Here is a 26,126-nt window from a genome sequence, read left to right as displayed (position 1 = left end):
GCTCGCTACTCAGCTTTGGGTTGCTTCTCCAGCCGCAGACCCTGCAGCTTCTGGATGTTAAATATTCTCTCTTGGCGTGACTTGCTGCAGAAGGAAGCGTGTCTGTCTGTCACTCTTTTGCTTCCTAATGGGCCCTGGAACTGGTTCGCAGGGCAGTTAGTGATTATTTCTCTTTCTTCCCAGAAGACCGATCAGTTCACATTTTAGCTGCTTGGTCTTAATCTTCCTCAGGACTCAAATTCTATCCTTTCTGTCCACTTTTCCACTTTCCTCCCCAATAAAACAAAGTAACCAGAAATGATAAGAAAAACTAGACAGTAGGATGTGGCGGCAGGACTTTGAGGGAGAGGCTAAATATTTCTTTTGCTACTATAGCAACTACTATTAAGTGCCTTGTCACTTACCTTTGAAGCTCTTTGGAAATGCGAAAGCTATTTTGCATATATTGTTAAGTGTTGAAAATCACCTCAATTACCTAAGATACTTTCATCTTCCTCTAAGACTCTTCTTAAAGGGACTTTAACTGTTTTCTTCAGATATCATTATAAATGTAGAATGCTGTATTGATAGATTTCTCCAAACTCACCGATTCTCATATTCCCTGAGAATGACAAGGACATTATGAAGACTACAATAGAAAAAATTTCCATAAAAATACTTAATCAAAAGCAAAAGACTTGATGCTTAAAGATACTTCCAATTATCTGGAAGATAACGAAGGGCTCATTCAACAATTCATGGGAGAAGCATGCATTAAATTCCTGAAAGTGTCATATTGCGCAAAGTACTGCAAACATAAGGAGATTAAGAAATGGTTGCTGCTGTCAAGGAGCGCCGCTAAAAATCGCTTGCTCTACACAGAGGACAATGTGGGGAGGGCCTGGGGTGGGGGTGGGGGAGAGGTAGGAGGAGTCAATGGGGGAAAAAAGGGGAAATCTGTAATACTTTCAACAATAAAAATAAATTTAAAGAAAAAAACTGCTTGCTTTATATCTTGTATAAATACCTAATATTTTACAAAACATTTTCCACATATAACAACTAATTTTTATCCTCAGTACAATCAATCCTGGTTTCATCCTTCATAAACTTGAGATTTCTTATTGCTCACTGTTATTTGGCAACCAGAATGTTCATTTTGATGAAAATAATGTTAGTATTTCTCCATTATTGCTGGTTTGATTTCATGTGTCTAATGACTAAGAGTTTACAAAGCGTCTTAACAGAAATAATTGTTTTTTCATTTTCTTATCGTCTAGACCTTGTTCCTCCTCAGAGAGGGACTAAAATGACTTTTCAAATTCCCCGAGTACTCTTAAGATGACAGTGGTGACCTGGTTCTTGGATTTCTTTCCCACCAAAGCCTGTGGGCCATAATCTCAGAAGTTCATTCCTCTTTCATATTAGTTCTCTGTTTTCCCTCTATTCCACTCCTGATCATTCCTTCCAGGTCATTTGCTATCTTGCACTGTTGTTTCTATCAAAAAAAGAAAAAAAGAAAAAAAGAAAAAGGAACAGAATTTAGTAATTTGGGGATTATCTTACCCAAGGCGTTTGCTTTATGGAGGAGAAAACTGTGGCCCACAGCCACCAGGTATCAATGCCAAAGCCACACAAATAGATGGTAGAGCTGGGTTTAAACCTGAGAGGCTATACGCTGACCAGATGCCTTTCAAAGACATCATGCTGCCTTTAAAGCTACCTATCAAATGAGACCTACTTCCCAGGATAAAATGTGCTTTTCTCACATTGCCAGTATATAGATATTTGGTTACAGTTGCAACAGAGGTCTACCCAGTTTTGTAATATTTCACAGATTATATTGTTATGTTTTCAGTTTTTCCAGAGTGTACCTGGTCACGTAGATATTATATGATCACTGAATCAGTTATTGAGCATTCACCTTGTGCCAGGCATAATACAGGCATCGAAACTATGGCCGACCAGGTTTTGGCCTGACTAACTGGAAATATTCTTGGGATTTGTGTAGGCTCGTTCCATATTGGATTACTAGTAACCATAGAGTTTTAGTGCAAAGGGTCCTAATGTGAGAAAATTGGTAACAGGAACTGAACGCTAAGAAGGCGTTGAATGCAGGCATTAAAGCCTTCACCTATGCATTTAGGATTTCGCACGTGCATTGGACCCAAGAACCACTAATTAAGAACCGCCAAGTGTAGTTTTAAAGGTCTCCCGAACTTGCTACAAAAATGCCAACAAACGGGTAATCTCGGGTAATAGATTTCCTTTCCCGGGTTTCTTGCCTTTGCACTGGCCGCCTCCTCCAGGAAGCCCGCGGGGCGGGCGGGCTGGCCCCGGGCGCGTCGGGGCCGCGGCCTCGGGCGGGTCGGGTCGTGTCCCTGGCCGCGCGCCCGGCCCCCTTCCGCTCGCGGGGCGCGGCCGGGGCGGGGCTGGCGCCGTGCCCTTTCCTGCGGCGCAGCGACCCCTCCCCTCTCGCGGCTCCCCGCGGGGAGCCATGGCGTTGACGTTTTGGGGACGGTGCTTCCTTCGAGGGTGGCTCTGCAGGTGCGACCCCTACTCTTCCCTGAGCGCCAGAAGGCGGCGCACGGGTCACCCGGGTGACCCAGCTCCTGTCCCGCGTTGCAGGCGGCGGCGCTGGGCGCGGGCTGGAAGCAGCCCCCGGCCGTCGCGGAGGTCGCCCCCCGCCCTGTCCGGCCTCACGAGGTAGGGTGACTGGCTTGTCCCCAGGACCTCTGAACACCCTTTCACGGTCCCCTCGGCGACCAAACGCCCACCGCAGGGGCCACCCTGGCTTGAATTCCCCAGCGCGCAGCTAGGGGGCGACGGGGACCCTGGAGCGAAACCGGCCTGGGCTCCGTGGGCCCCTTCAGGGTTCACAGAACGCCCAAAAGGCCTAAAGAAGGATCGTTCCCCAGAACCGCAAATGGAGGCCTCTTCCCGAAGGCCCGGAGTTGTTGCCTTAGAAACCTTGCATTCTGATTTGCACACTATTTTGCATTAACCACCTGCAGGTTGTTGATTTCACACAGACAAGTGGACCCCAGCCTTGGCTCTCTTCCGTGTCAGCATCTTACTCCCCACCCTCCCGCCTCCCCTAAACCAGCCTGGCAGCCTCCTGTATTTCCATCGGAATATGTGCCTTGTGCCCGCCCCTGGTGTACTGCAGGGGTTTGGGATTTAGGGTCGTGGCCATCTCCAGGGAAAAGTGGAAGTCACTTTGGCCTTGTGGGTTGACCACTCTGGTGACACAATGTCAGCTGGCGTGGAGAATGAGAACCTCTGAGGAGTTGCAGCAGGCAGTGAGCTTCAGTGTGAGGGACCACTGGTGAGAGGGAGAAATGTGGCTCCAGCCCTGAGTGTCCCTAACAGGGACCCTTTGGCTAAATGGATTATTTGAGTGAGCACCTGATGGCAGTCACTCGGTTTCCTGGGACTCAGGTGCTGAAAGAAGTTCATCCTTGAATCATCCTTGCATCAAGTTGGAGTGGCTTGAGGTCATGTGTGTGCTGCACATGTTAACAATTTATGTGTCGTGCACACAATGTGCGCAGGCTGAAGCCTGGACTCCTTTGTTCTTTTATTTGCCCCCGACACTGCCTTGAAAGGGATTAACTCATGAGAGCTGGGACTATGTGAGTTTACCCACCATTAAATCCCCATAGTCTGGAATGGTGCCTGGCACCTGGCAGATCCTGAAAATATTGCTGAATGAATGCATTTTGTCGATAAAAAGGTCTTCTCAACAATGTGGCCACCTCTGTACTAAAATGGAAATTTAAATAAAACAAATAAATGAATGTTACCGATTCTGTCTCTCGACCTTTGTTCCCTCCTGTGCTTCCAAGCCCTGTTGAGATGGGTTGTTCTGTGACAGCAGTGCTTGTTAAAGCAGCTTGCAGGGCTTTGTCCTCAGAGTTTCTGATTTAGTAGGTCATTGGTGGGGCCTGAGAATTTGAATTTTTAAGCAGTTCCCAGGTGATAGTAATGCTGGTGGTCTAGGGGACCACACTGAGAAGAACTGGCTTACAAGGTCTAGAGAAACTGCTGGCTACACTGCTGCAGGTGTGCCTCGGCTCCAGTGCTATTATAAAACACAGAAGCTGGTGATCTGGAACTAGCCTCCAGGATGATTCCTGATTCCCAAGACAGCTGATCACGTTACTCTCCTGCTTAAAATCCTTTAATGGCTTCCCATTACTCCTTCTGTGGAGACAAAGATGCAATAATAAAGCCTACAAACTCTTAGATGGTGTGGGCTCCCCTCTCTAATCCCATCTCTCTCTTCTTTGTGCTCTAGGCTGGCTGGCTTTTCTTTTGTCCCCACCACCGGGCCTTTGCACATGTCATTGCTTTTGACAGTGCCAGGCTTCTTCCCCTATTTTGAATAGCTAACTTTTAGCTGTTCTTAGTTCAAGTGCTATTTTCTAAAGGATTTATCCTGACTCCCCCAAAAGGTCAAGTCCCCCCATTGTATGCTTTCATATCAAGTCCCCCCATTGTATGCTTTCATAACACCACATATTTCTATTTTTAACATTTTGTGTAGGAGTTATAATTTAACGCATAAATACAAATATTTGGTTTAATATCTGTCTTCTCTACCATATTTTTTGCTCCATGAAGGCAGGAATCTTGTCCATATTGCCTCATGATTGTATACTGGGGCTTAGTTTGGCACCTGGCGTATTGTAGGTATTCAGTAAATATTTTGGCGTAATTCAGTTATTGTCTCCACGGATGTGTACTGCTTTGCTCTATTTCCTTTACAGGTCAGAGTTGATGTCCATTTCTGTGGCATTAACTTTGCTGATATTTTGGTTTGCTGTGGTCAGTATCAGGAAAGGCCTCGTCTCCCCTTCACACCTGGTGAGTATGAAGGGGCCAAGTGACTGCTACAGGGAAAGAAGACACAATTTTCAGAACCATGTGCTTCATCTCAGACTCTACCCTGGCAGTGCTTGCCCACTGTCAGTCACGTCTCAGACATGTCAGCCTCACCACTAATTAGAAGCACTAGATTGTGAGTCCCTTGGGGGAAATTTCTGTGACTGTGTTACCCTCATTATATCTCCCAGTTTAGCATTGTAACTGGCTTGTAGCAGATGCTCAGTAAATACTTTAAAAATGAGTAAATGAACAAATGAATGTCCACATATCATTATGCTCATCAGAATTCTGATCCCAGTGATCATTGGTCCTGGTCATTTCCTTTTATTCCTTAACATTGCCTCAATTTTGTTTTCTGCAGCTAAAACTCTCGGTCTTTACAAAAACATTCCCAAAGAAACCTAATACCAAAGGATCAGAAAGAAGAAAGTTTATACATTTCTAGCAGTCCATTGTCTGATTTTCATTATGCCCAATGTGATTACATTTAGATCCTAAAAATGTGGACAAGTGACTGATTTTTGTTGTTGAAATTTATTTAAACAGATATAAGTATAGCCCAGTATGTATATGGTACATGTATTTTCTGTACAGAAATGTACTGTTAAGGACATAGCGATTGCAAAATTGTTGCTGTGTTTTGGCCTTAGGGTGTTTGGTTGTGCCTCAGCAGTTGGAACCGTCTCCCTCTGTTTGTATTTGCTGAAATGCTGGGGAGAGGGAAGATGTCATGCTCAATTGAGTTATTTCTCTGGCAGCTCAAGTGGGAAATGCATGATCATTAGATTCAGAAATTTCAGAGGTGGAAGAGGAAAGGGCAGACAACAGCAGTTCATCCATTTGAGCCAAGTATTATATGAATAAATATGGTTCATGTCCTTGAGGGTCTCACAGTCCAGAAGAGGAGACATGGCAACAGGTAAATACATCGTAATTGGGGTGCTGTAGGAGCCCAAGTCCTCAGTGATCAGGGTCAGAAGTACTTGTGTACCTGGGCTTCTCTGTGCTTTTGCCCATTCTTGGTAAGAATGGGGCTACTATAGCCTTTCAGGTTGTGATCATGAACACCTTAAGTTCACTTTCCTGTGATTTGGGTATAACACTCTCCCCGCCCCCGCCAACCCCGCCTTCCCTGGGTGGGTGGGGGAGGCACTTAAACCCTCTCAGTTCCAGAAAGATGGTGGGATGGCCTGTGGATCAGGATTTTCTCACCTCCATGCTGCTGGGCTGTACAGATAACCTAATCTTAAAACAATTTGTTTTAGGAATGGAGTTTTCTGGAACAGTTTTGGAGACAGGCACAGAAGTCGGCACAGTTAAAGAGGTAAACTCATTGAAATCTAGGGAATCGATGTGTATGTAGCATTGAGAAAGGTGCCAACTCATTTGTAGCCAAAGGGTCTTGTGTCTCCTGGCCTCTGCCAGGAAACGGAGAGGGGAGAGACAAATTCTGAATTGGGGGGAGGCAGGCAGTAGAAGTGCCTGTCTTCATTAAACTTTAATTACTAATAAACGGTCTTTAGTGGCTAAAAGGGTAGAAAATTCTCAAGTTTCAGCCTCTTGTGAAAGAAATTAACACTGGGATTCTAATTCATATCCAAATTCATATTCTAATTGATACCCATATCATTGTCCAAAATATGCTCAGATTCGCTTGGCGTCCTGGTGGGGGTATTGAGAAAAAGGCTGAATTATTTACTAAACATTAACTCTAAATAGATAATTAGGGCAAACCTGGGGGTGGGGTGTCTTACGGAATCAGAAAAAAAGATACACCTGAACCTACCCTCAATGATATTTTCCCTTCAGGGAGACCGAGTTATTGGCTTTAGCGGCTTTAACGGCATGGCTGAAGAACGTATCACTGATCAGAAGGCATCCCTACCTCTCAATATCAATGTTTAGGCATTTAAAAAATTTCCTTTCTTTTCTTTAATTTTCACCTATCCCTCGTTCCTCATTCCCCTCTGCCCCTTTTTCTTTGTATTTGTTTGGTAATATCTTGTTTCTCAACCAAGAACTTCTTTCTTTCAAATGCTAAACCCCTTTTCTATATTAATGCGACAGCTCTTGCACAGAACTTTCTTTGTGTGGAGTGGTTTGATGAAGAAGCATTTTGTTCTCTGAGTCCTGGAAGCAATGGGCGGGCTCTCCAGTTGGACCACAGTTAGATAGTTTTGGTAGAAAAACTGGTTGGGGGCATTGAGATGGATGTAATGGGTTTCTCTCCCACCTGAGGCTTGTGGAAGAGATGACCCTGGGCATGGAGCCAGCCGGGTGGCCAGATCTGGTTGTGCAGGTTGTGAATGGTGCCCCCTAGTGGAGAACAGTACACATTTCCCCCTCAGGTTTATAGAGGTAAAATTTACATAACACCCAGTTGGCTCATTATACAGTAGAGCGGTCAGTGTTCCATTCTCCCTAAGTTTGTTGGTTCCTTCCTGAGCAGGTGCAACTTTAGGATTTTTGAAGACTGATGCACCCAAGTCTTGAACTTGGCCACAGGTTGCTTGGTTGTGACTTCTACTAGGTTCGGTTCCTGCCATGTTTTCCTTTGTAAATCAGTCACTCAATCAAATCGTAATATATATTGAGCAGCCTTTAGGAGCAGGTACTTATGGAATCAGAGCAAACCCTAAGTTACTGTTACCTCTTTTATAGGCGTGTGGCAGAGTCCACAAAGTGTCCCCCTCCGAGAAGCTGCTGCCCTGCCCGAATCTTATGGTACTGCTGCTATAGCCCTGGAGCATCGGGCATGTGTCCGGCCTGGGTAAGGACTGTGCAGACAACAGAGAGGTAGACAGGCCCCTTCCCTGATATCAGAAGTGCCCAAGGCCCTACCCCTCCCTCTCCTTGCCTGGCCTTCAGGTCATGTTCAGGCTGTCTAAGGAAAGGCCAAAGAAAGTAGTGACTCGAGGTTGGAGTTTGGTGACAGTGGGATTATCCTTTTGTCTGAGAGGGAGTGGTAGATTGTGAACTTGGCCAGTATGAATTTGGAGAAATATCCCTCTCAAATTTGACCACTCTGGATATTACCTTCTAGGAAACCTGTATGTTTTGGGAGTTGGTTTATTTAACTTCCTTCTGGTTTTAATGGAGGCCTGTGGTATTTGTTTCTGTGAGGCTTGGTTGGATGGATTTAACTGGGATACTAAACTCAGAGGTGCTGAAGTTTCCCACTTCACCTGGGGCTTACCTGTTGCCTTCTGCTCTTTTCAGAAAGCCCCAGAATCACCCCAGAGGGATGAGCTTAGTGGACCAGTGGACACCACGTGATCACCACCTTCTAAAACTCAGCAGTGTTTAGTATGAGAATGATTTAGGACAGAATTTCTGAAGCAGAAATTGAGTGCTAGCTCAAAGGAAGAGGCTATCTAGAGATATTGAGGAATATTTCTCCTGGGAGGTTTTCAAAACTGGACCAAATTAGCACCGATCTAGCTACCACCCAGCCTGAAAAGCTGGAGAACAGATGCACAATAAAAGGCTGAATGAAATGGTCTCTAAGTTGTCTTCTTGCTCTAAAGTGTCCTGGTTTCAAAATGTTCGTGAGATCATATTGCTGGATGCTTTTTGGTTTCTGAAGTGGCGTTCGTCTCTGTGACACAGAGAAACTGTTCCCGTGATGGCAGCAGCCGGAGCCACAGGCCTTGCAGTGATAGACGTGGCAACAAATGTTCCCCAGGCCAAGGTGTTTGTATGTTAGATTCTCCACTTAAACAAACTGTACCGCAAAACAGGGTTTTCAAACATGGAATATATTCATTGATATAGTAAAAACCACGGGCAAGGCGCTGGGGATGCAAAGTCACCTAGAGCAGAGCTTTGCCGACTCTTTGCTTGTGGACTAGGAGTAAGTCACTGGTCCTTCCAGTTACTGGAACCCGTAAGGTCCGACTCGCTTCACAGCCTCTGCAGATGCTGTTCCCTCCACCTGCGATGCTCTGAACTGTCCCCCCCACTCCCCTTGCTTCAAATTTAAATTCAGATGCCACGTTTTAGGGAATTATCCTTTGTCCCTCAGGAGATGTTAACCCCCTACCCCCACTATGTGTGCCTGGCCTCATGGCATCCTATGCTTCCCATTCAGAGTATACACCTTACACCTCTTAGTGTGTGCTTAATGCTTTACCTGTGTCACCGTTAGATTAACGTCTCTCTCCCACTGGACTGGACTCCTCTTGAAGACAGGGACAGTGTCTGTTTGGTTCATGATTGCAGTTCCAGTGCCTGGCATGGTGCCTAGACCACAGTAGGCACTCAATAACTATTTCTTGAATGAATGAATGAATGAATGAATGAATGAACAAATGAAAGAAAGTGGGCCTCAGAGAAGGACGGTTTCTTGGAGAAGGTGGACATTTAAGCTGAGGTTTTGAAGGACTGGTAGCAGTTGAATAGAGGAAGAAGTTGGAAGTGAAGGCCATTTTAGTGGTGGGAGGACCTATTTGAAGACAGAATTAGGAACTAACATAATGCATTTAGGGAACTGCAAATAGCATCTGTGGAGCAGAGGATCTGAGTGGGGAATGGTGGAAAATGACCCCATAGAGGTGGGCAGAGGTTAGATCAGGAGGTGCTGGAGGGTTTGAACATTGATTGGAACTAGTAAGAGTGTTAAGTAGGGAAGTGATATGATCATCTTTGAATTTGCAAAGTTCTCTCTGGTAGCAGTGGGATGAGGGATGGGGCAAGGTCAGGGATGGTCCAAGGCAGTAGGGCAGACTCTTGAAGCAATCCCAGCCAGAGGTGATGCCTCTGAGCCAGGGCAGTGGAGGTGGTGAATTGAGAGATACTAAAGCGGAAGAAAATTGAGAATTTGGTCACTGGGGAGCATTCTAATATAGTTGAAGGAACAAGGACTTTGAAGGTAGCCTGGCCTAGGTTCCTGTTCTAGCTCTGCCTTGAGCTTAATCATTTCAGTTTCCTCATTGGTAAAATAATGTTTTCCTTATAAGGTTGTTGTGGGAGTATTGAAATTACACATGCTATGTGCCCGTTAGAAGGCATGGCATGTTGGTAAGAATCTCTTAAAAAAGGATCCTGTTGTTATTATTAGACTTTAAGTGGGAAGGAACAAACTAGGTTAATTTGTGGATTTGCCGTTTGTTGGGATTGAGAACACAGGAGGACATGGCGAGTTCAGTTTTGGAAGTTGTTGAGTGTGAGGTTCCCATGGAGCATGCAATTGGGGTATCCAGAAGGTGCCAGGACCTACAGGCTTGGAGATAATTGGATTGGTCTGGAATTTCTGCAGGTGATATCTCTCCTTCTCACATGAAGTTCCTTTGGGAAGGACGTGTGAGTTCTGAAAGCAATCTTAGATACCAGGAGGCTCCTTGTGGATATTAACACATTTCATGTCAAAAACAAGGGCTTTTAGCACCTCTCTTAGCAGGGAAACCAAACTTAGTCAAATTGTCTAGAATCAGTGACTGTTAAGATTTCTAGGAAGACAAAATTACACCATTTGTTTTAAGTAGTTACAGGAGGTTAAGTAGGGAGAAAAAAAATTCAATTCAGATATTAAAATTAATCTAAGCACCAATAATGGTTTTACACAAAAGCAAACAAAAATAAAAATAATGTCATCATGCCATCTACGTGGAGCAGGTCATTTTGGTAGCACCTTCCATTCACAGCATTTCATATTGCTTTCACAGCACCTCCACAGCTATTATCTAACCCTTGATCCTCACAAAACCCCTGGGAGATGGGTAAAGTGTTTATTATCCCTAGTTCACAGATAAAGAAAGTGAGGCACCAAGAGAGAAAGTGAGTCAGGGCAGGTCCCCCCGGGATTTAGTGAGAGTCCTGGGATCAGAACCAGGGCCCTGACCTGGCCAGGTGTTACGCATGGGGCTCTGTGTGCTGATAGCCCTCCGTGACCTGCAGCTATTTGAGGGTAGCTTTAAGTTTCAAACAGTTAGGGGTGAGTTTGGAATCTTTTAAGGGCACTGATGTTCTTGGGTGTTTGTGTACGAGTTCTGAAAGTCACCTTGGGGCAAAAGTGCTCAGGTTGGTGGGTGCCGCCCAGTGATAAGGCACCTCTAGGTAATGCTTGAGTATTTGAAACTTTTCTGGAGACTTCCAAATCCCAGACATCCTCACAGTGTGCCCTGCAGCCGTCACTGCCATCTTTGCCATGGCTTAGACATGGTTTCCTCCCAGGGTCATGGTTTCCTCCCAGGAGTGGAGAAGCATGGGCTTTGGAGTCAGGTAGCAATGGGCTTAAATAGGTGTTCTATCGCCTACTATCTGGTTGATCTTGGATTAATAACTTAACCTCTCTGGCTCTACATCTCCACCTATAGACTGGAAGTAATTATTCCTCCCCACAATGTTTTTACGAGGTTTAAATAGAGTGATTGCATATGTGTAACAATAGATTCAATTTATCCAACACTTTGTTTTTCGAGTGCTTTGTATACAGTGGTATTCCACTGAATTCTTAAATTCTTAATAGATGGATGAGGTAACTGATGCTTAGAGAAGTAGGCAGGCAGTATAGAGGGGTTAAAAGCATGAACTCTGGAGATGGATTACATGGGTTTGGTTTCCAGTTCTGCCTCTCATTAGCTGGGTGACTTTGGGCAAGTTATTCAAGTTCTTTTGCCTCAGTTTCTTTATCTGGAAAATGGGGATAATAATAGTGTGCATATCGTTGAGTTATTAATATATAAAGCATTTAGAATAGTGCCTGGCACACAGTAAGTGCTGTGTAAATGTTAGTTCTTACTAAGTAATTTGTCTTAGGTAACATAGCAGTTAGTAGCAGGGCCCGGGATTTGAACTTCGATCTGTCCAACTTCAAGATCTTTCCAGTGAATCTTGTTTTACCCTTGATCGTGTAGATCGAGGTTGGATATTTCCCATTTGCACTTCTGGAACCCTCTGTACTTCCCCATCACACTGCTGTATCTTGCTTCCTTGGCTCTAAGCTTGGTATTTGGCTTGTATCCGTACTACTTGACTTGTAGCAGGTGCTCAGTAAATGGTGGTTTTACTTTGCATTTGGAGAAGACTTACTGAGTGCCTCCCAGCTAGACCCATTGGGTTCCAGGATTCTTGGAAGTGTGGATCCCCCGGCCAGAGGGGCATGGAGGGGCCAGCAGAACAGTGCTGTGTGTTGGGCCTGCTGCCTTGGATTGAGGCGGATGCTAGGCCAGCAAGGTCACATTGGTTTCCTCGATTAGGGCCCTTTGGTTGCAGGTTGGGTGGGTGCCATGAGCCCCTCCGGGTACATATTCGGGAACCTCAGAGGCTTTGTGTTCTTTACGCAGGTAATAGCTGCCGCTGGAAGTGACGAGAAGTGCAAGCTGGCCATGCAGAGGGGGGCACAGTCCAGCGTGAACTGCAGTCAGGGCGGCCTGAGGGAGGCAGTGAGGAGGCTGGTGGGCAGTGGCGGGGTGAACGTGGTCATTGACGCCGTGGGAGGGGACATCTTCCTGGAGCCCTCCACAGGTGCGTCAAGGGTCTTTCCAGAGTGGGCTCGGCCTGGGGCTCTGCTGGATCCTTCCCTGACCTCTGCCTCCCTCCTGGCCTTGCATGTCTTTCATCTTCCCTGCTCACTTCTTCAGGCATTGGCACCAACCGAGGAGAACAGCTGAGTGGGGGCGTGGAAAGAACTAGAAGCAGAGGGAAAATCAGGAAATGCTTAAATATAGCAACAACAAAATATCCAGCTGGAAAATATCCAAGAAATGACTGCAGACTCTCTAGTTGGCAACATCAAATGCTTTGGAAATTATACATGTGTTCAATTCAGCTGTGCTGGCCCCTGCTAACTACTTTATGTCCACGGCATAGGTAATTCTTGAAATCATTGTTTAGATGTTAAATGTGCACACTCTTTTGATCTTGCTGGTTTTTGAAGTAGCCAGTAAGCTAGGTATCTCTTTAATTTGTTTTATTTTTTTAAGAAAAACACTGGAGATTTAGTGGGACCAATTCTCATTCTGTTTTCAACCAGGGACTCCGGAGTGCTTTCTAATATGGGTTTTATTTCTTGTGTCAAGCTGGCAAGCACAATTTTGTGGTTCATCTCGGTTTAAGGTAGAAGAAACAGTAGTAAAGAGAGCAGCTTGCCCCCAGGGGGGACCCAGTTGGTGCTAGAGGCCCTGAGCATCCCTGTAGTGTGTCCGGGACTTGCTTGGAGAAGCAAAGGAGGGAATGTGCTGACTAAGTGGAGAGCCAGGGCAGAGAGCTGCTGTGCTCACCCTTTGCTTGCCTTCTGGATAGTAGTGTTTTGACAACAGGCTTCTCATTTCCCTTCTAAAGAAGAAAAGCAAATCACCAAATCAACATACACATATTTCAAATCAAAGATGTTTACAAACTTTATTTTTATAACTCATTGCTTAACGTGCACTGTACGGTGCTTCTCACAATGAGCTGCAGGAAACTTGAGTGAATTTTTGTTGACTGTTCAAAACTCCCCAGAGAAGCACACAACTCACAGGGGTCCTAAGGTAGGAAAGTCTGTGTGCAAAGCAAACGGTGCCTCATTCAAGTGTCTGTCTTATTCCTGCTTCCTAAGTTCAAGGGCTGCAGGCTCAGTCGGCCCTGCGTACAGCATATGGAGTGATATTTGTTTACACCAAGTTTCCTTCCACAAAGTAGTGGAATAGTTGAACACACAGTCTTGATGCTGAGGTGGGCCCGCTTGTAAAACTGGCTGCTGCCTCGGCCCCCTGCTGTCTCGCTTATGGCTTGTATTTATAGCTCCCTATTGAAGAATCCAAAGTGATACAAGATGGGTCACCCTGCCAGTTTGTTAGGTCAAGAGGAGTTTCTAGCTGGCGGTTTAAGACATGTTCCTTTTTTTAAATTAAAAAAAAAAAAATTGTGGTAAAATAGATATAACCTAGTATTAATCATTTTAACCCTTTGTAAGGGTACAATTCAGTGGCATTGATGCCCTCACAACATTGTGTAACCTTCCCCAACAAAATCTCTGTGCCTGTTAACACCTACCCCTTTCCCCCCGCCCCTGGCCCCGGGAACCTCTATTTTCCTTTTTGTCTCTATGAATTAATGTACATTGTGTTTTTTATTTTTTTATTCTTTATTTATTTATTTTTTTACTGTGGTAAAAATTTCATAACATGAATTTGCTATATTGACCATTTTGAGGGTACAGTTAAGTAGTGTTAAGTAGATTCACATTATTGTGAAACAGATCTCCAGAACTTTTCCATCCAGCAAATCTGAAATTCTGTACCCATTAAACAACAACTCCCCATTTCTCCCTGCCCCAGCCCCTGGTGACCACCACTCTCCTTTCTGTTTCTCTGAATTTGACTACTTTAGACACTTACGATAAATAGAATCATACAGTATTTGTCTTTTTGTAACTGGCTTATTTCACTTAGCATGATGTCCTTAAGGTTCATCCATGTGACAGAATTTCCTTCCCTTTTAAGGCTGAAAAATACTCCATTGTCAAGCATGTATACATTTTGTTAATCCATCTGTCCGGGGATGGACATTTGTGTTGCTTGCACCTCTTGGTTACTGTAGGTGCCGCTGCTGTGAGCACGGGCCTGCGGGCATCTCTCGGAGACCCAGCTTTCACCTGTTCCAGATACAGATACACACCCGAGAGCGGGATGGCCGGCCATATGGGAACTCCGTAATTTTTTGAGGAACAGCCCTCCTGTTCTCCTTGGCAGTTGCGCCGTTTTGCAGTCCTGCCCGCAGAGCCTGAGGGCTGGAATTTCTCTGCCTCCTTGGCAGAGCCTCCTTTCCTCTCCCTCCCGTTCCTCAAACAGTTGCTGTCCTCAGGGGTGTGAGTGACCGCAGCAGCGAATGTCGCCTCCCCCCTGCCCTCAGCCTGGTGTGGGAGGGCGGGATCGTGGTGGTGGGTTTTGCCCGAGGAAACAGCTTCGGTGCCGGCCAGTCTTCTGCTCCTGAGGACCGTCTCTGCCGCGGGGATGCGCTTTGGCCGACGGAACCCAGGCCGCCCCCTCTGCCCCAGGACCCTGCCCTCGGCCCCGGCGCTGCCAGGAGGGGCACCGGCCGCGCAGCCAGCGCTCGTTCAGCTGCGGAGGTGAGGTGCTCGCAGGCCCGGGCGTGGCTAAGGCCGGGAAGCAGCCTGTGCCACGCCACCAACTAGCTCCTATAAGTCCGGATGCTGTAAGTCCTCCTTTTACAGAATGAACGGGTGAAAATGCAACCAGAGTAATGGGGTCTCGAAGGCTGGGGTGGCAGGATTTCTCCCGGTCCCTCTGCATTGTCCGCCCCGAGCCCAGTGAGCCACCTGGGAAGCGGGACCCGTGAGGGCCCTGCAGGTGGTGGGTTTCAGTGGCGCTCTCTGCGTCAGTGGTGTCCCCGGCCGAGGGGCGTGGGGGTCCTTTAGGAACTAACTTATCCGTGTTGATGTGAACTCTGAACTCCACAACATACCAGTCTAAGGCGGCAGCACTTAACCTAACCTTTGATTTTAGAGTACCGACACTTTAAAGTACAACCGGGTGCTCGGAGCTGGGGTCCTGTGAACAGAACACGAAATCCTGCCCGGCCTCACAAGACTGCAGTTCATCCGCCAGTCACTGTGGTTGATTTTGTCAAGCCCCCACCGCCCCGTTCATGTGGCGAACACGTCCTCCAAAGTGTAACTGGGCACATGCACATGCAGAACTGTGGTAAATGTGAATCTGTTAGCATTCACTGTGAAGTTTTGTTTTTTTGGGTTTTTTTGGCTTAATTTGTTCTAATGTTCAAAAAACTGTTTTGGTAACTCGTTAGCCATGGATGGAGGTGATGTTTTGTTCATATGCAGATTAGCGGAGCCCAAGCTGTCAGGCCAGACTTCCTTCCTCAGCAGCCTTCCAGTTATGTGTTTTTCCCATGATGGATGGGGCTTGTTGTTTCCAAACACTGTTGACTTTCTCATTTTCTTGGCGTGTCAGTCAAGAAGGTAGCGCTCAGTGCACTAGAGGGAACCTGAGTGGCCACCAGAACACTGGTTGGATTCTTCTAATTCCAGCTTTGGCTCACTCTGCTTGCACCTTTGTGGGAGTCCCCTCACCTTTCTGACCTTCAGTCAACAGGTCTCTAAAACTGAGGGTTAGACAATCCAGGAAGTTGCTTCTTAGAAACCTTATTTTGAGTCTGAAGATTATCCATCCACCAGAGAATTATCTATGTGAAAGAACTATCTTACAGTTAAAACGACCAGGAACCTTGAATTTTCCCGAGTAGTACCAGAATTTATATATTTTGTTCTTTTAAATTGAAGATGATTAAATGAATATATAATTAGTTTCACCTAATTTAAAGCCTAGTAATCTTTTTTATGTAAATCAGTTAACATATTGGCAAAAATTATTTATTGGAACCTGCTTAGGCTTGGCAAATGACCACTGTGTGTATGTGTATACTATCTATATTTGTCTGTATCTATCATCTATCTCTATCTATCTATCTATCTATCTATCTATCTATCTATCTATCTATCTATCAATCATCTATCGATCTAATCATTTATCTATCTCTGTACCTGTACCTGTACCTATCTATATAGTACCAGAGATACTGGTACCTCCTAGCTTTTATTTTCTTCTGAGTCTGTGGACTCACAGATTTGACTTTGATAGTTGATATTAGTATGACCACACGCCATAGCCTCTTTAGTAGGCACAGGGTATGGACTTACATAGTGCTCTATTCTTCTCCTTCACCTACTTGGAATTATTTGACACCTGTCATTCCCATAGGGCATAAACTCCATGCAGGCCGGGGCCCGGCCGTGTGCTCTCTGCACCTCGGAGTCTCCAGATTCTGGCAGGGGACTCACATATCCACTGAACGACTGATTGAGCACATGGACATCCTGGCCCCACCACTTGACTGGCTACTGGAACATTACTTACATCTTTGTGCCTTATTTTCTTGTCTGTAATGGGAGCAGTAATAAACTCTACCTACTAGAGTATAAATCCTTATTTATGAGGATTAAATAAGATAATACATGTAAAAGCATAAGTCAAACACTTGTATATTTTTTAAAGCAAAATCTATAGCCATTACGCAGAGTGGAGCTTTTCAGTTCCCTGAAATGTAACACTTTTGTATTGACATTTCAGAGGGGCGGATTTGAGAGACAATCTTTAGGTTTTTGAATTTGAACTAGAATTTATTGTTTTCTGAAGGGTGGCGTCTGTGCCAATGCTATGATCATGAATTAGCCCTGTGGTCTGTTCAGAAGGTGGTATTCTTTAGATGTGCGTGTCTGCTTTCTGTAGAGAGCTGTCCACACATATCTTGACCTGACACGGTACTTAAACCTCGCAGATCTGAACTTGTTTGTTATATGAATGTCAGTCAAGATCACCACCCAAACAGATTTAATGGATAGAAATTGTTTAGTTGAAGTTTCCTGAGTGTGTCTGTGGAATAGTCTTAAAAATTAAATTGCTACTTTAGTTTAGATGGCGTATTAATTTTCACCCATTTTTGCAGTCCAGTTCCTGAGCCTCCCAGTCTCTGCCAGTCCTACCTGCTCCAGATCTTGTCCACATGTCACACTTTTCCAGTGATGCCTCACGCCAGTGTCCCTCCAGTCATGCACCCCAGACCTTGTCCCCAGGGCCTACCTCCTAACACCCTTGATTGTCTCGTGCTTTCCCGGGGTGAGGGCTGATCTTAGGCGCTTCCATTTCGCTCATCAGGGCAGGAGTTGCTGTAGCTCTGGTGCAGAGGTCTGAGCTGAAGGACCTGTTGAAGCGCTGGCCTCTGCACAAACTGGACCGCAACCCAGAATGTGGGGAGTTCACTCGGCAGGGCAAGCTTCGGCGGAGGGGGACGGGGGAGAGTGCTGCTTTACCCCCTCCGGCGGGCTGTTTCAGCGCGCAGTGGGTTCCATGCCGCCTCCCTGGAGAGGGCCCACGTGAGCAGCAACCAGTGCGTGTCCCCCTGAAGCTATGGCCAGTTCAGGATCGGGAACACACACCGTGTGGTTCCTCTCCTCTTTCCTCTATTCACTTTGTTTTCCCCCTCGCCTTGGCCTCCCTGGATGGCACGGAAGCATTAGGGCATATGTTCTTATTAGGCTCTGTTTTCTAAGGAACCCAGGCTGACTGACACTTAACTTTGAAAATTTACTTATTTTCATGTTTAATAATACATGGCTTAACTTTTTTTAAAGTCAGGTTTTTTGAGGCATAATTTACATATGGTAAAATCTGCTCTGAATTTTGACAAACATACATAGTCACACAACCACCCTACTATAACCAAGATATAGAATATTTTTGGCATTCCAAAAAGTTCCCTTGTGCCCCTTTGTAATCATCCCCTTCTCCTATCCTGGCAACCACAGATCTATTTTCTTTCCCTATAATTTTGCTTTTTGCAGATTGTCATATAAATGGAATCATACAATTCATAGCCTTTTGAGTCTGGCCTCTTCAGCTTTGCATAATGCTTCTGAGCTCCACTGTGCTTTTGCTTATGCTAATAGTTTGTTCTTTTTTATTGCTGAATAGTATTTCATTGTATGGATGTACCACAACTTGTTTCTTTGCTTATCAGTTACTGGGATATCTGATTATTTTCAATGTGTGGTGGGTCTAAGTAAATCTTCTATAAACATTCATGTTTGAGTTTTGTATATACTTTTTTTTTTCAAATTTTAGGACTGGGGGGATTTCTGAGTCATGTGGCAAGTGTATGTTTAGCTTTTTATTTACAAATTTACACAGACATTTCGCTTTACTTCCAGAGCAGGGTTCCCCCCCTCCCCACCCTCTCCAGTTTCCAGTGGTGGCTAGATAACATCATTAGATAAGAATGTCAGTTTAAAGAAATCAATGTGAAATCCTGCCAGTAACTAGTGTTGATGTTAGAAGGGGCAAGCTTGACTATATTAGCAGCTCGCTCTCTAGGCCTCAGTTACTGAGAAGCAATTCGGTTGCAGTCTCTGCAGCCCATGATTTTGAAGCCAAGGCCATTCCTATTGCATTCCGATGAAAGTCCACGGCACATAGATTTTCTGTGTGTGTGTGTGTGTGTGTGTGTGTGTGTGTGTGTGTGTGTGTGCGTTCTTGATTAGAAACTGATGCTCCAGCATCACTGTTTGTTTAACATTTCAGGGTTTTGTTTGTACTGATTTGCCACTCTATGTTTAGCTTTTAATAACTACCAAACTTTATCAAAGTGGTTGTCTTATTTTGCATTCCCACCAACAATGTATGAGAATTTTAGTTACTTTGCATCTGCCAGGATTTGTTGTTGTCAGTTGCTTTCTTTAATTATAGTCATTCTACTAGGTATGGAGTAGTATCTGATTGTGGGTTTAATTTGCATTTCTCTAATGAGTAATGATTCTGAGTATCTTTTCATATGCTCATTTGCCATCTGTATTTTTTTTGGTGAAATGCATTGATTGACTTTTAAAAGAAGATTCAGATCACCTTGTATCAGAACAGTGATATGATGAATATAATTTAATGACGATGGTGTATCAGTATCTACATGTTTTTTACCTTTTAAAAACAATCCCACTCAGTCCCAGATATACTCATTCATTCAATGAGTTTATTTTATTCATCAGCATTCACTGGGTGCATTCTGTATGCCAATCAATAAGTAACACTTAAGGAATTTGTTTTTTATTTGGAAAGATCTCAGGACAGTGTTGTGATGGGGGAAGAGCTGGTTTCTAATGGGAAGCATGAATCGGCATAATATAACTAGGTTACTCTGATTGTTACTGCTTGATGAGCTACTTAAAAATTTCAACAGCAGAACCTAAAACAAAAGCAATATCCTCACCCTGCCCCCAAATTCCAGGTTGCATATCTGCAGAGACAAATTTAATTATGGCTTCGCCCACTGCAAGGCAGAGAACTGGGGTTCTGGGCACAGCCTGTGTGCCTGTCTGGGCGTCAGTAGGGAGAGCATCCCTCTCTGAGATGCAGCCTGTATAATACGAGAGGAAAGTGTCCCCCGGCATCTGTCTGAATTAGCTATCAAAAGGCTCTGGTCTAACGCCCCACAGTTTGCCTCTCAGTCTCTCACTCGGAGGCTTATCACTCTTACTAAGCAATCCAGTCCTTAACATCACTGGTTGTCTGTTTTCCCAGCCCAGATAGAGACCACTGGGTGGGAAGGGACAGAGCTGGGTTATTTTTAGAAGCATCTACAGTCACAGCGGAAGTGGCAGCTGGACATAAAATTAACAAAACATCAAAACAGGAAGTAAAATAATGGATATTCAAAATTATGAGATTTCCAAGTCATGGAACAAAAAGGTTGTGCTTTCCCCCCAATATTATGACGGTTATGCTTTCCCCCCCAAATTAGGCAAGTAGGTGCTACATTTTTATAAATAGTTGTGTGCAAAATCATTAAAAATATACGTTGGCATCTGAAGTGATAATTTTTTGTTTACATTAGCCTTTTTTTGCAGGAGTTCCCTCATTTCTCTAGGATGCCAGGTGAAAAAAGTGTCATTATCTCTAATTATGCTTGTCTCCCCAAGTATTTTTGTTGTTGGGCTATGACAGGTCTCTGGGAACAAGTGACTTCCAGCTGACAGGGTGAGTGATGCAGCTGTGAGTCACCGGAGATGTATCTTGGAGTGATCGACAGGCAGGGATAAGTGTTTCAAACATCTTTCTCAGACCCCTTCCACCTCCTCTGGGGGCGGCTGAATTTGCGACAGGGCTTTGTAACAGGGCTCAAAGCCCTGAAAGACATGTTTTTGGCACCAGCCGCAGAGAGATTGCCACGACTGATTTGTTTCCCTGCTTTTTACTTACTTATTTTTCTTAGGCTTTTGGGGGAGCATTTCAAGGGGAAAGGGTTGTAATTCTCATTTCAAAGCACGTTTTCAGCTTTTCGAGGCCCATCTTTTGCCTTTTGTCTGCATATTTACAGATGTCTGTATTTACTGTTCCCTTTATCTTCATTCCTCACCCTTTGGCCTTCGCTGAGTGGGTCTCAAGTTCCGTAAACAAATAGCAGCATAAGGTTGTGCTGTAGGTCTTACTCTGTTTCTGAATTTTTCGTGCAGCGCTGTCTTTTAAAGACCCGCCTGTGCCGTGGCCCTGTAACCAGTTCATGACTTCCCACCACAGGGCAGTGGTCTAGATCCCTTCCCTAGGATGAACGTCAGCGTTGACTTGGTCCCCTGCCACCGTAATCCCTTTTGCCTTTTACATTTAGATGTAAGATCCATTTTGAGTGAATATTTGTGAAAGATGTAAGGACAGTGTCTTGATTCATTTTTTGCATGTGGATGTCCAGGGGCTCCAGCACTATTTCTTGAAAAGACTCCCCTTTCTTTGTTGAACTGCCGGGGTTCCTTTGGCACGGGACCAGCTGACTGCGTTTGCATGGGCCTGCTTTGGGGCTCGCTAATCTGTTCCATTGATCTGTTTGTCTTTTCTTTCACCGGTACCACATTGTCTTGATTACTGTGGCTGCTTTTTAATTTATGTTTTATAACTTGTACTTCTAAAAAGGAGTTTGAGATAGATTGCAATTCCAGACACACTGGAAACAGGACAGTTCTAATAAAAAGATAAAAATTGTAAAATATTAAATTATGGATTCTTCTGCCAGTGGCTACATTTTTTGAAAAGCTAGAACACACAGATAGTACAGTAGCATAGGGACAGGCCTGAGGACTTCTTACCTGTTGTCATTTATCTGACAACATTGAAAATTATAGTTTAGACGAATAAATTCTGAGGTTGGGTTACTCTTAAATATTATTGTTTTCCTTTGAGTTTTTGTGATTATGTAGTTAGTATTACATAGTTAGCTATATACAGTTCACTGAAGATACATCTTAATACTTAAGCTATTTTAAGAATTCAACCAGCATCGAATGTTTGTTGAAATATGCATGCGTGCAAGTCTTTCTACATATTTTGGGATTTTTTTTTTTTTAGGTCAGTGATGCCTTCACTGTTATGCAGCACAAATCCACGGGCAAGGTGCTCATCTCCCTCAAATAAACCCTCACCTCAGCAGCAAACCCAGCATGTCCACATCCAAACTCATAGTCTTTCTAAAAATTGGTTTCCCTCCTGTGTGTCTGAAGGTGTTACCACTTTCCTTATTAATTCAGGGTCAGAATCTTTGAGAACCCCCTTTGAATCATCTTATTTCTCATAATTAGTGTGATCATATACTTTACTGGCCAAACTTGGCCCTGTTTGAGAGGGAAAGGATGCTGTTAGGAATTACACCAGGGAAACAGGTGTCCCATGCAAACCAGGGCATAGGGTCACCCCACTGATGACGCATCAGTGGTCAGGTTCTGTCACCCCCACCTCTGAGATGTTGCTCACCTCTATGTCCCCTTTTCCATTCTGACCGATTAGGTCTCATCTGCTAATTCCAGTGATCTAACTGGCTTTCCTACCTTTAAACTACAGCCCCTTCATTTTTGTTATAAGTTATTGCCACAGCGACCTTCCCAAAGCACAGCTACGACTCTGTCTCGTCTTAGAAAACCCACAGTGGCTCACCACTGTCTACATGGCAGAGTTCAGGCTCCTTGAGCTAGCATTTCATTATGACCACGGTTTTGCCCCTCTGCTTCCTAGCCTCATGTTCAACAGCTGCACTGCACCGTCCGTCAGTGTGCGCCGAGATTTCCTGCCTCCCCCTCTGCTCTGCTCAGGCAGTTTCCTTGCCGCCGTTACCTCTGCCAAACAGAAGCCCTCCTGACCTGCGAGGCCTGTGTCTGCAATGAGCCTCTCCCCTCGAGAGGGTGGTCATCTCTTCTCTTCCCCTTACCTTCCTGTCGCTTCTCCCCCAGGATTTGTCACATTGTGCCTTGCACCAAAGGGAGTGGCATGTCTAGTGGAGTGCACACGGGCTTGTGAGTCCAACATGCGGGTTTGAATCCCAGTCTCACCACTTTGGAGGTGGTTCCTTGAGATCTCCGAGCCTTCGTTTTCTCACTGTAATGCAGATGTTATATCGTCTGCCTCACAAGGTTACCGTGATTAGGCAAAGCCATTAGCAGAGGCAGCGATCAGCAAATGCTAGCTACTTTCTCTTCTTTCTTTTCTGCTTTCCCAATTTAGCATAAGTTCCTGGAGAGCAGGTACCATGTCGGATTCGCCTTGGTACCACCCACAATACCCAGCACAGTGAATCCTGAGTAATCAAATTGAATTTGAATGACCTGCGTGTCTCAATTGTAGGATTAAGTTAAGAATGTGACACAACCCAAGTGCCCATCGACAGATGAATGGGTAAACAAAATGTGGTATGCGCACACAATGGAATATTATTCAGCCTTAAAAAGGAGTGAAATTCCGGCACGCCACAACGTGGGTGAACCTTGAAGACATTATGCTCAGTGAAATAAGCCAGTCACCAAAGGACGAATAGTGTATGACTCCACTTACATGAGGTACCTGGAGTAGTCAAATTCATAGAGACAGAAAGGACAGTGGCAGCTGCCGGGGATGGGGAGGGAGGAATGGGGAGTTGTTTATGGGCGCAGAGTTTCAGTTCGGGAAGATGAGAAGGTTCTGGAGATGGATGGTGTTGGCGGAACAGCAGTGTGCGCGCACTTAATGCCACTGAACTGTTTACTTAAAAATGGTTAACATGGTAAATACTGTGTTGTATTTTACCACAATGTAACATTTATAAGAGAGTATGCGACGCTCACATCTGAGGGAATGCGTTCGGGCAGGGGGACAGTGGGTAGGGTGCCCGGCTAGGCCGAGGGAAGCGCCAGGCTCGCCGCGCCCTGGCCTGTGCGGAGCGGCCCTACGCCTTTGCTGGGGGCGAACCATCCGTCTCTGCCTCTGCTTCGTGCCTGCTGATTCCTAAGGAGGAGGGGTTGGGGTGGGGGTGAAAACATACCTGATACCGCAGGGATGGGGTGCTTCTAGTTATTCTAGAAGGGGGTCCTGTTCCAATTAACGTGACAAGAGACTTTGTTTTCTGATAAGGCCATTTGAAAACACCCATCTTCTCAAGGTCTCCTCACCAAAAAGGCTTGTGGAGAAACTGAATTGCCAAATGGGGAGTGAACATTTTGGGGAAAGAATGTGAAACTGAGAAATTAGCAGAAGAGGGAGGGGACGATGTCAGGAAAACCACCCAGTGTCCGTTGTGGGCCCGCGTGGTGCCTCCGCGAGGGTCAGAGCACCTGCTGCGGTCTCTTCCACACGCAGCGGGCACATTTTAGCTTCTGGGGGCTGCATGCCCTGTGGTTCCATTTAATGGCATGCCTCTACCCCTGCCTTCCCCCAACCTTACTTCTCCTTAATGTGTGCTATTTTTGTATTTAAATGAAAGTTGATTTTCAAAAATACCAAGACATCAACTTTGAGGCTAATTTTAGAATTTCCTGACACTCTTTGGGATGAGTGAAGATGTGCTGGAGAGACCTGGGGAGAAGGGGAGGTGGAATCAGGACTGGGAAAGTGCACGAGCCCAGAGGGGAGCTACCTGTCCCACGGTTCGGAGCAGATCAGAAGGTGTCACTAGTAATAAAGATCAATGGTCCCCAGCTCACTAACGTCAAAATGACTTAGATTGAGGGAGGCAGCCATTAAGGAGAGCACTGGTTAGAGCCCCCAATGCCCTGCTCCCTGCCTGCCCACGTTGTGGCTTCACTGGAATCATTTGATTTGAAAGCATTTGACTCAGATTTTAGGCATTGTTTGTTTGTTCCCTCTGAGCCATTAATCCGAAAAAAGAATCAATGTAGTTCCAAGCAACAGCATTTATTCTGTATTCATGGACTGTCCCCAGCTCACCCTGGTAGGCTGGCTGCAGGCGAAGTGACTCCCTCCTCCGGGAGCTGGGTCTGTCCACCCGCTCACACCTCTCTCAACCTCCCACCAGAGCGAGGCTTTGTGCTGTTAGCTGTGGAACAATCCTGTCTGCATGCCATCAGTATCTCTGTCCCTGCTCCCTCCTCTGCCACCTGCATGGCTTTATGGAGCTATCTTTTTCCATTTGAGCTACTGCAAAGACCACAAAAGATGAGTCATTTGGCAAGTGAAGGAAAATAAAGGTGTCGTCACATAATCACTTTAACAACAACAAAAATCTAAGTAAACTAAGAAAAAATTCACGCTGTTTTTTCCTCTTCTTATACTGTGTCATGAAGTCCAAGAGCAATGCTTTCCCCCAGTTTTTTTGTTTGCCTAAGTGGTGGGGGAGACCCGAGCAAACACGAACTGGCATCTCTAACTGCACTTTTCCCCTTTGCCTCTTCATCGCAGCTATTGCCGGATTGAAGAGCTGAGCTGGAAATACGCTGCTTCCTGGAACTTTATTATTGTCAAGGAATCATATACAGAGCAGCCCCCCCCCCTTTTGTTGTATTTAGAAACAAACGGGTCAGTTGCCCGAACTTTAGTGAATTGCGTCATTATTTGAAAAGTGAAAAGTGGTATTGTTAAAATAATTATAGCACTGCCACATGGTCACTGAAGTAAGTCAGACCAGAAAGAAGTTTATGAATAGAAATTGTCCTCCTATGTTCCTCTATCCCGTCTCCATTCTCCAGGGAAACCGCTGTGAGCAGTTTGCTGTTAGTCTTGCAGTCCTTGTAAGACACATGCAAATGATATGCACACACACAGAGGTGGTTTGTGTGTTTTTAAAAAATAAAGACATACGTAGGTTTTAAAAATAACTGATTATCGTATGCATAATGTTGTGTAATGCACTGTGCTAGATCAATAATCTATCATGGACATCATTCCATGTTAGTAAATACATTCTTCTCATTCTTTTTAACAGCTGCTTAGTATTCCATAATGGGGATGTTATCATATACAGTCATTCCCTGGTTAGTGGGTTTATTTAACAAACAGTTATTGATATACATGTGTGTGCTCAGCTCAGCTCAGCACAGGGAATATGGCGGTGAGCAGAAGTTTATAAACCCACCGGGGAGACAGATGTTAATAAATTCATGAAACCATGCAAAATCAGTGCCTTGCAAACTACGATGGTGTAGTTTAACTCAGGGAGGTCGAGAAAGATTTCTTGGAGGAGGCACCCTTGAGTCTCTATCTGAAGATGGAGGCTTCTAGAAATCTAATTCTGGGAATTTAAGTAGAGGAGAACATTTTAGAACACCGTGGCAAAAGAAAAAAAAAAAAGGTGAGTAAAGGGGGCTGAAAGAAGGCTAGTGGGGCTGGAGCTTGAGACATGAAGGTGAGTGTTGTGAGAAGAGGCTGGAGGTGGGGACTTGTGGGCCATTTATGGCCTTTACCCTAAGATCAGTGTGACACTGCTGAAGTGTTCTGAGCAGA

General features: G+C 45.0%; 1 protein-coding gene across 1 annotated transcript; it reads left to right on the top strand.

The window, feature by feature from the left end:
* Positions 1-1,935: 1,935 nt before the first annotated feature.
* LOC148090911 (protein Cryzl2-like) lies at positions 1,936-21,839 on the top strand. Its single transcript, XM_087828185.1, is given in 12 exon segments — positions 1,936-1,947; positions 2,608-2,685; positions 4,752-4,848; positions 6,135-6,193; positions 6,679-6,748; positions 7,534-7,639; positions 8,479-8,560; positions 12,153-12,337; positions 14,704-14,751; positions 14,753-14,920; positions 17,544-17,775; positions 21,774-21,839. Coding segments are annotated over 12 exon segments (1,203 nt in total).
* Positions 21,840-26,126: the final 4,287 nt, after the last annotated feature.

This window comes from Miniopterus natalensis, chromosome 19 (genome assembly GCF_054644295.1).
Source record: "Miniopterus natalensis isolate mMinNat1 chromosome 19, mMinNat1.hap1, whole genome shotgun sequence".
Taxonomy (NCBI): domain Eukaryota; kingdom Metazoa; phylum Chordata; class Mammalia; order Chiroptera; family Miniopteridae; genus Miniopterus; species Miniopterus natalensis.
Note: the sequence above shows the minus strand (reverse complement) of the source record. Positions and strands in the feature narration are given on the sequence as shown.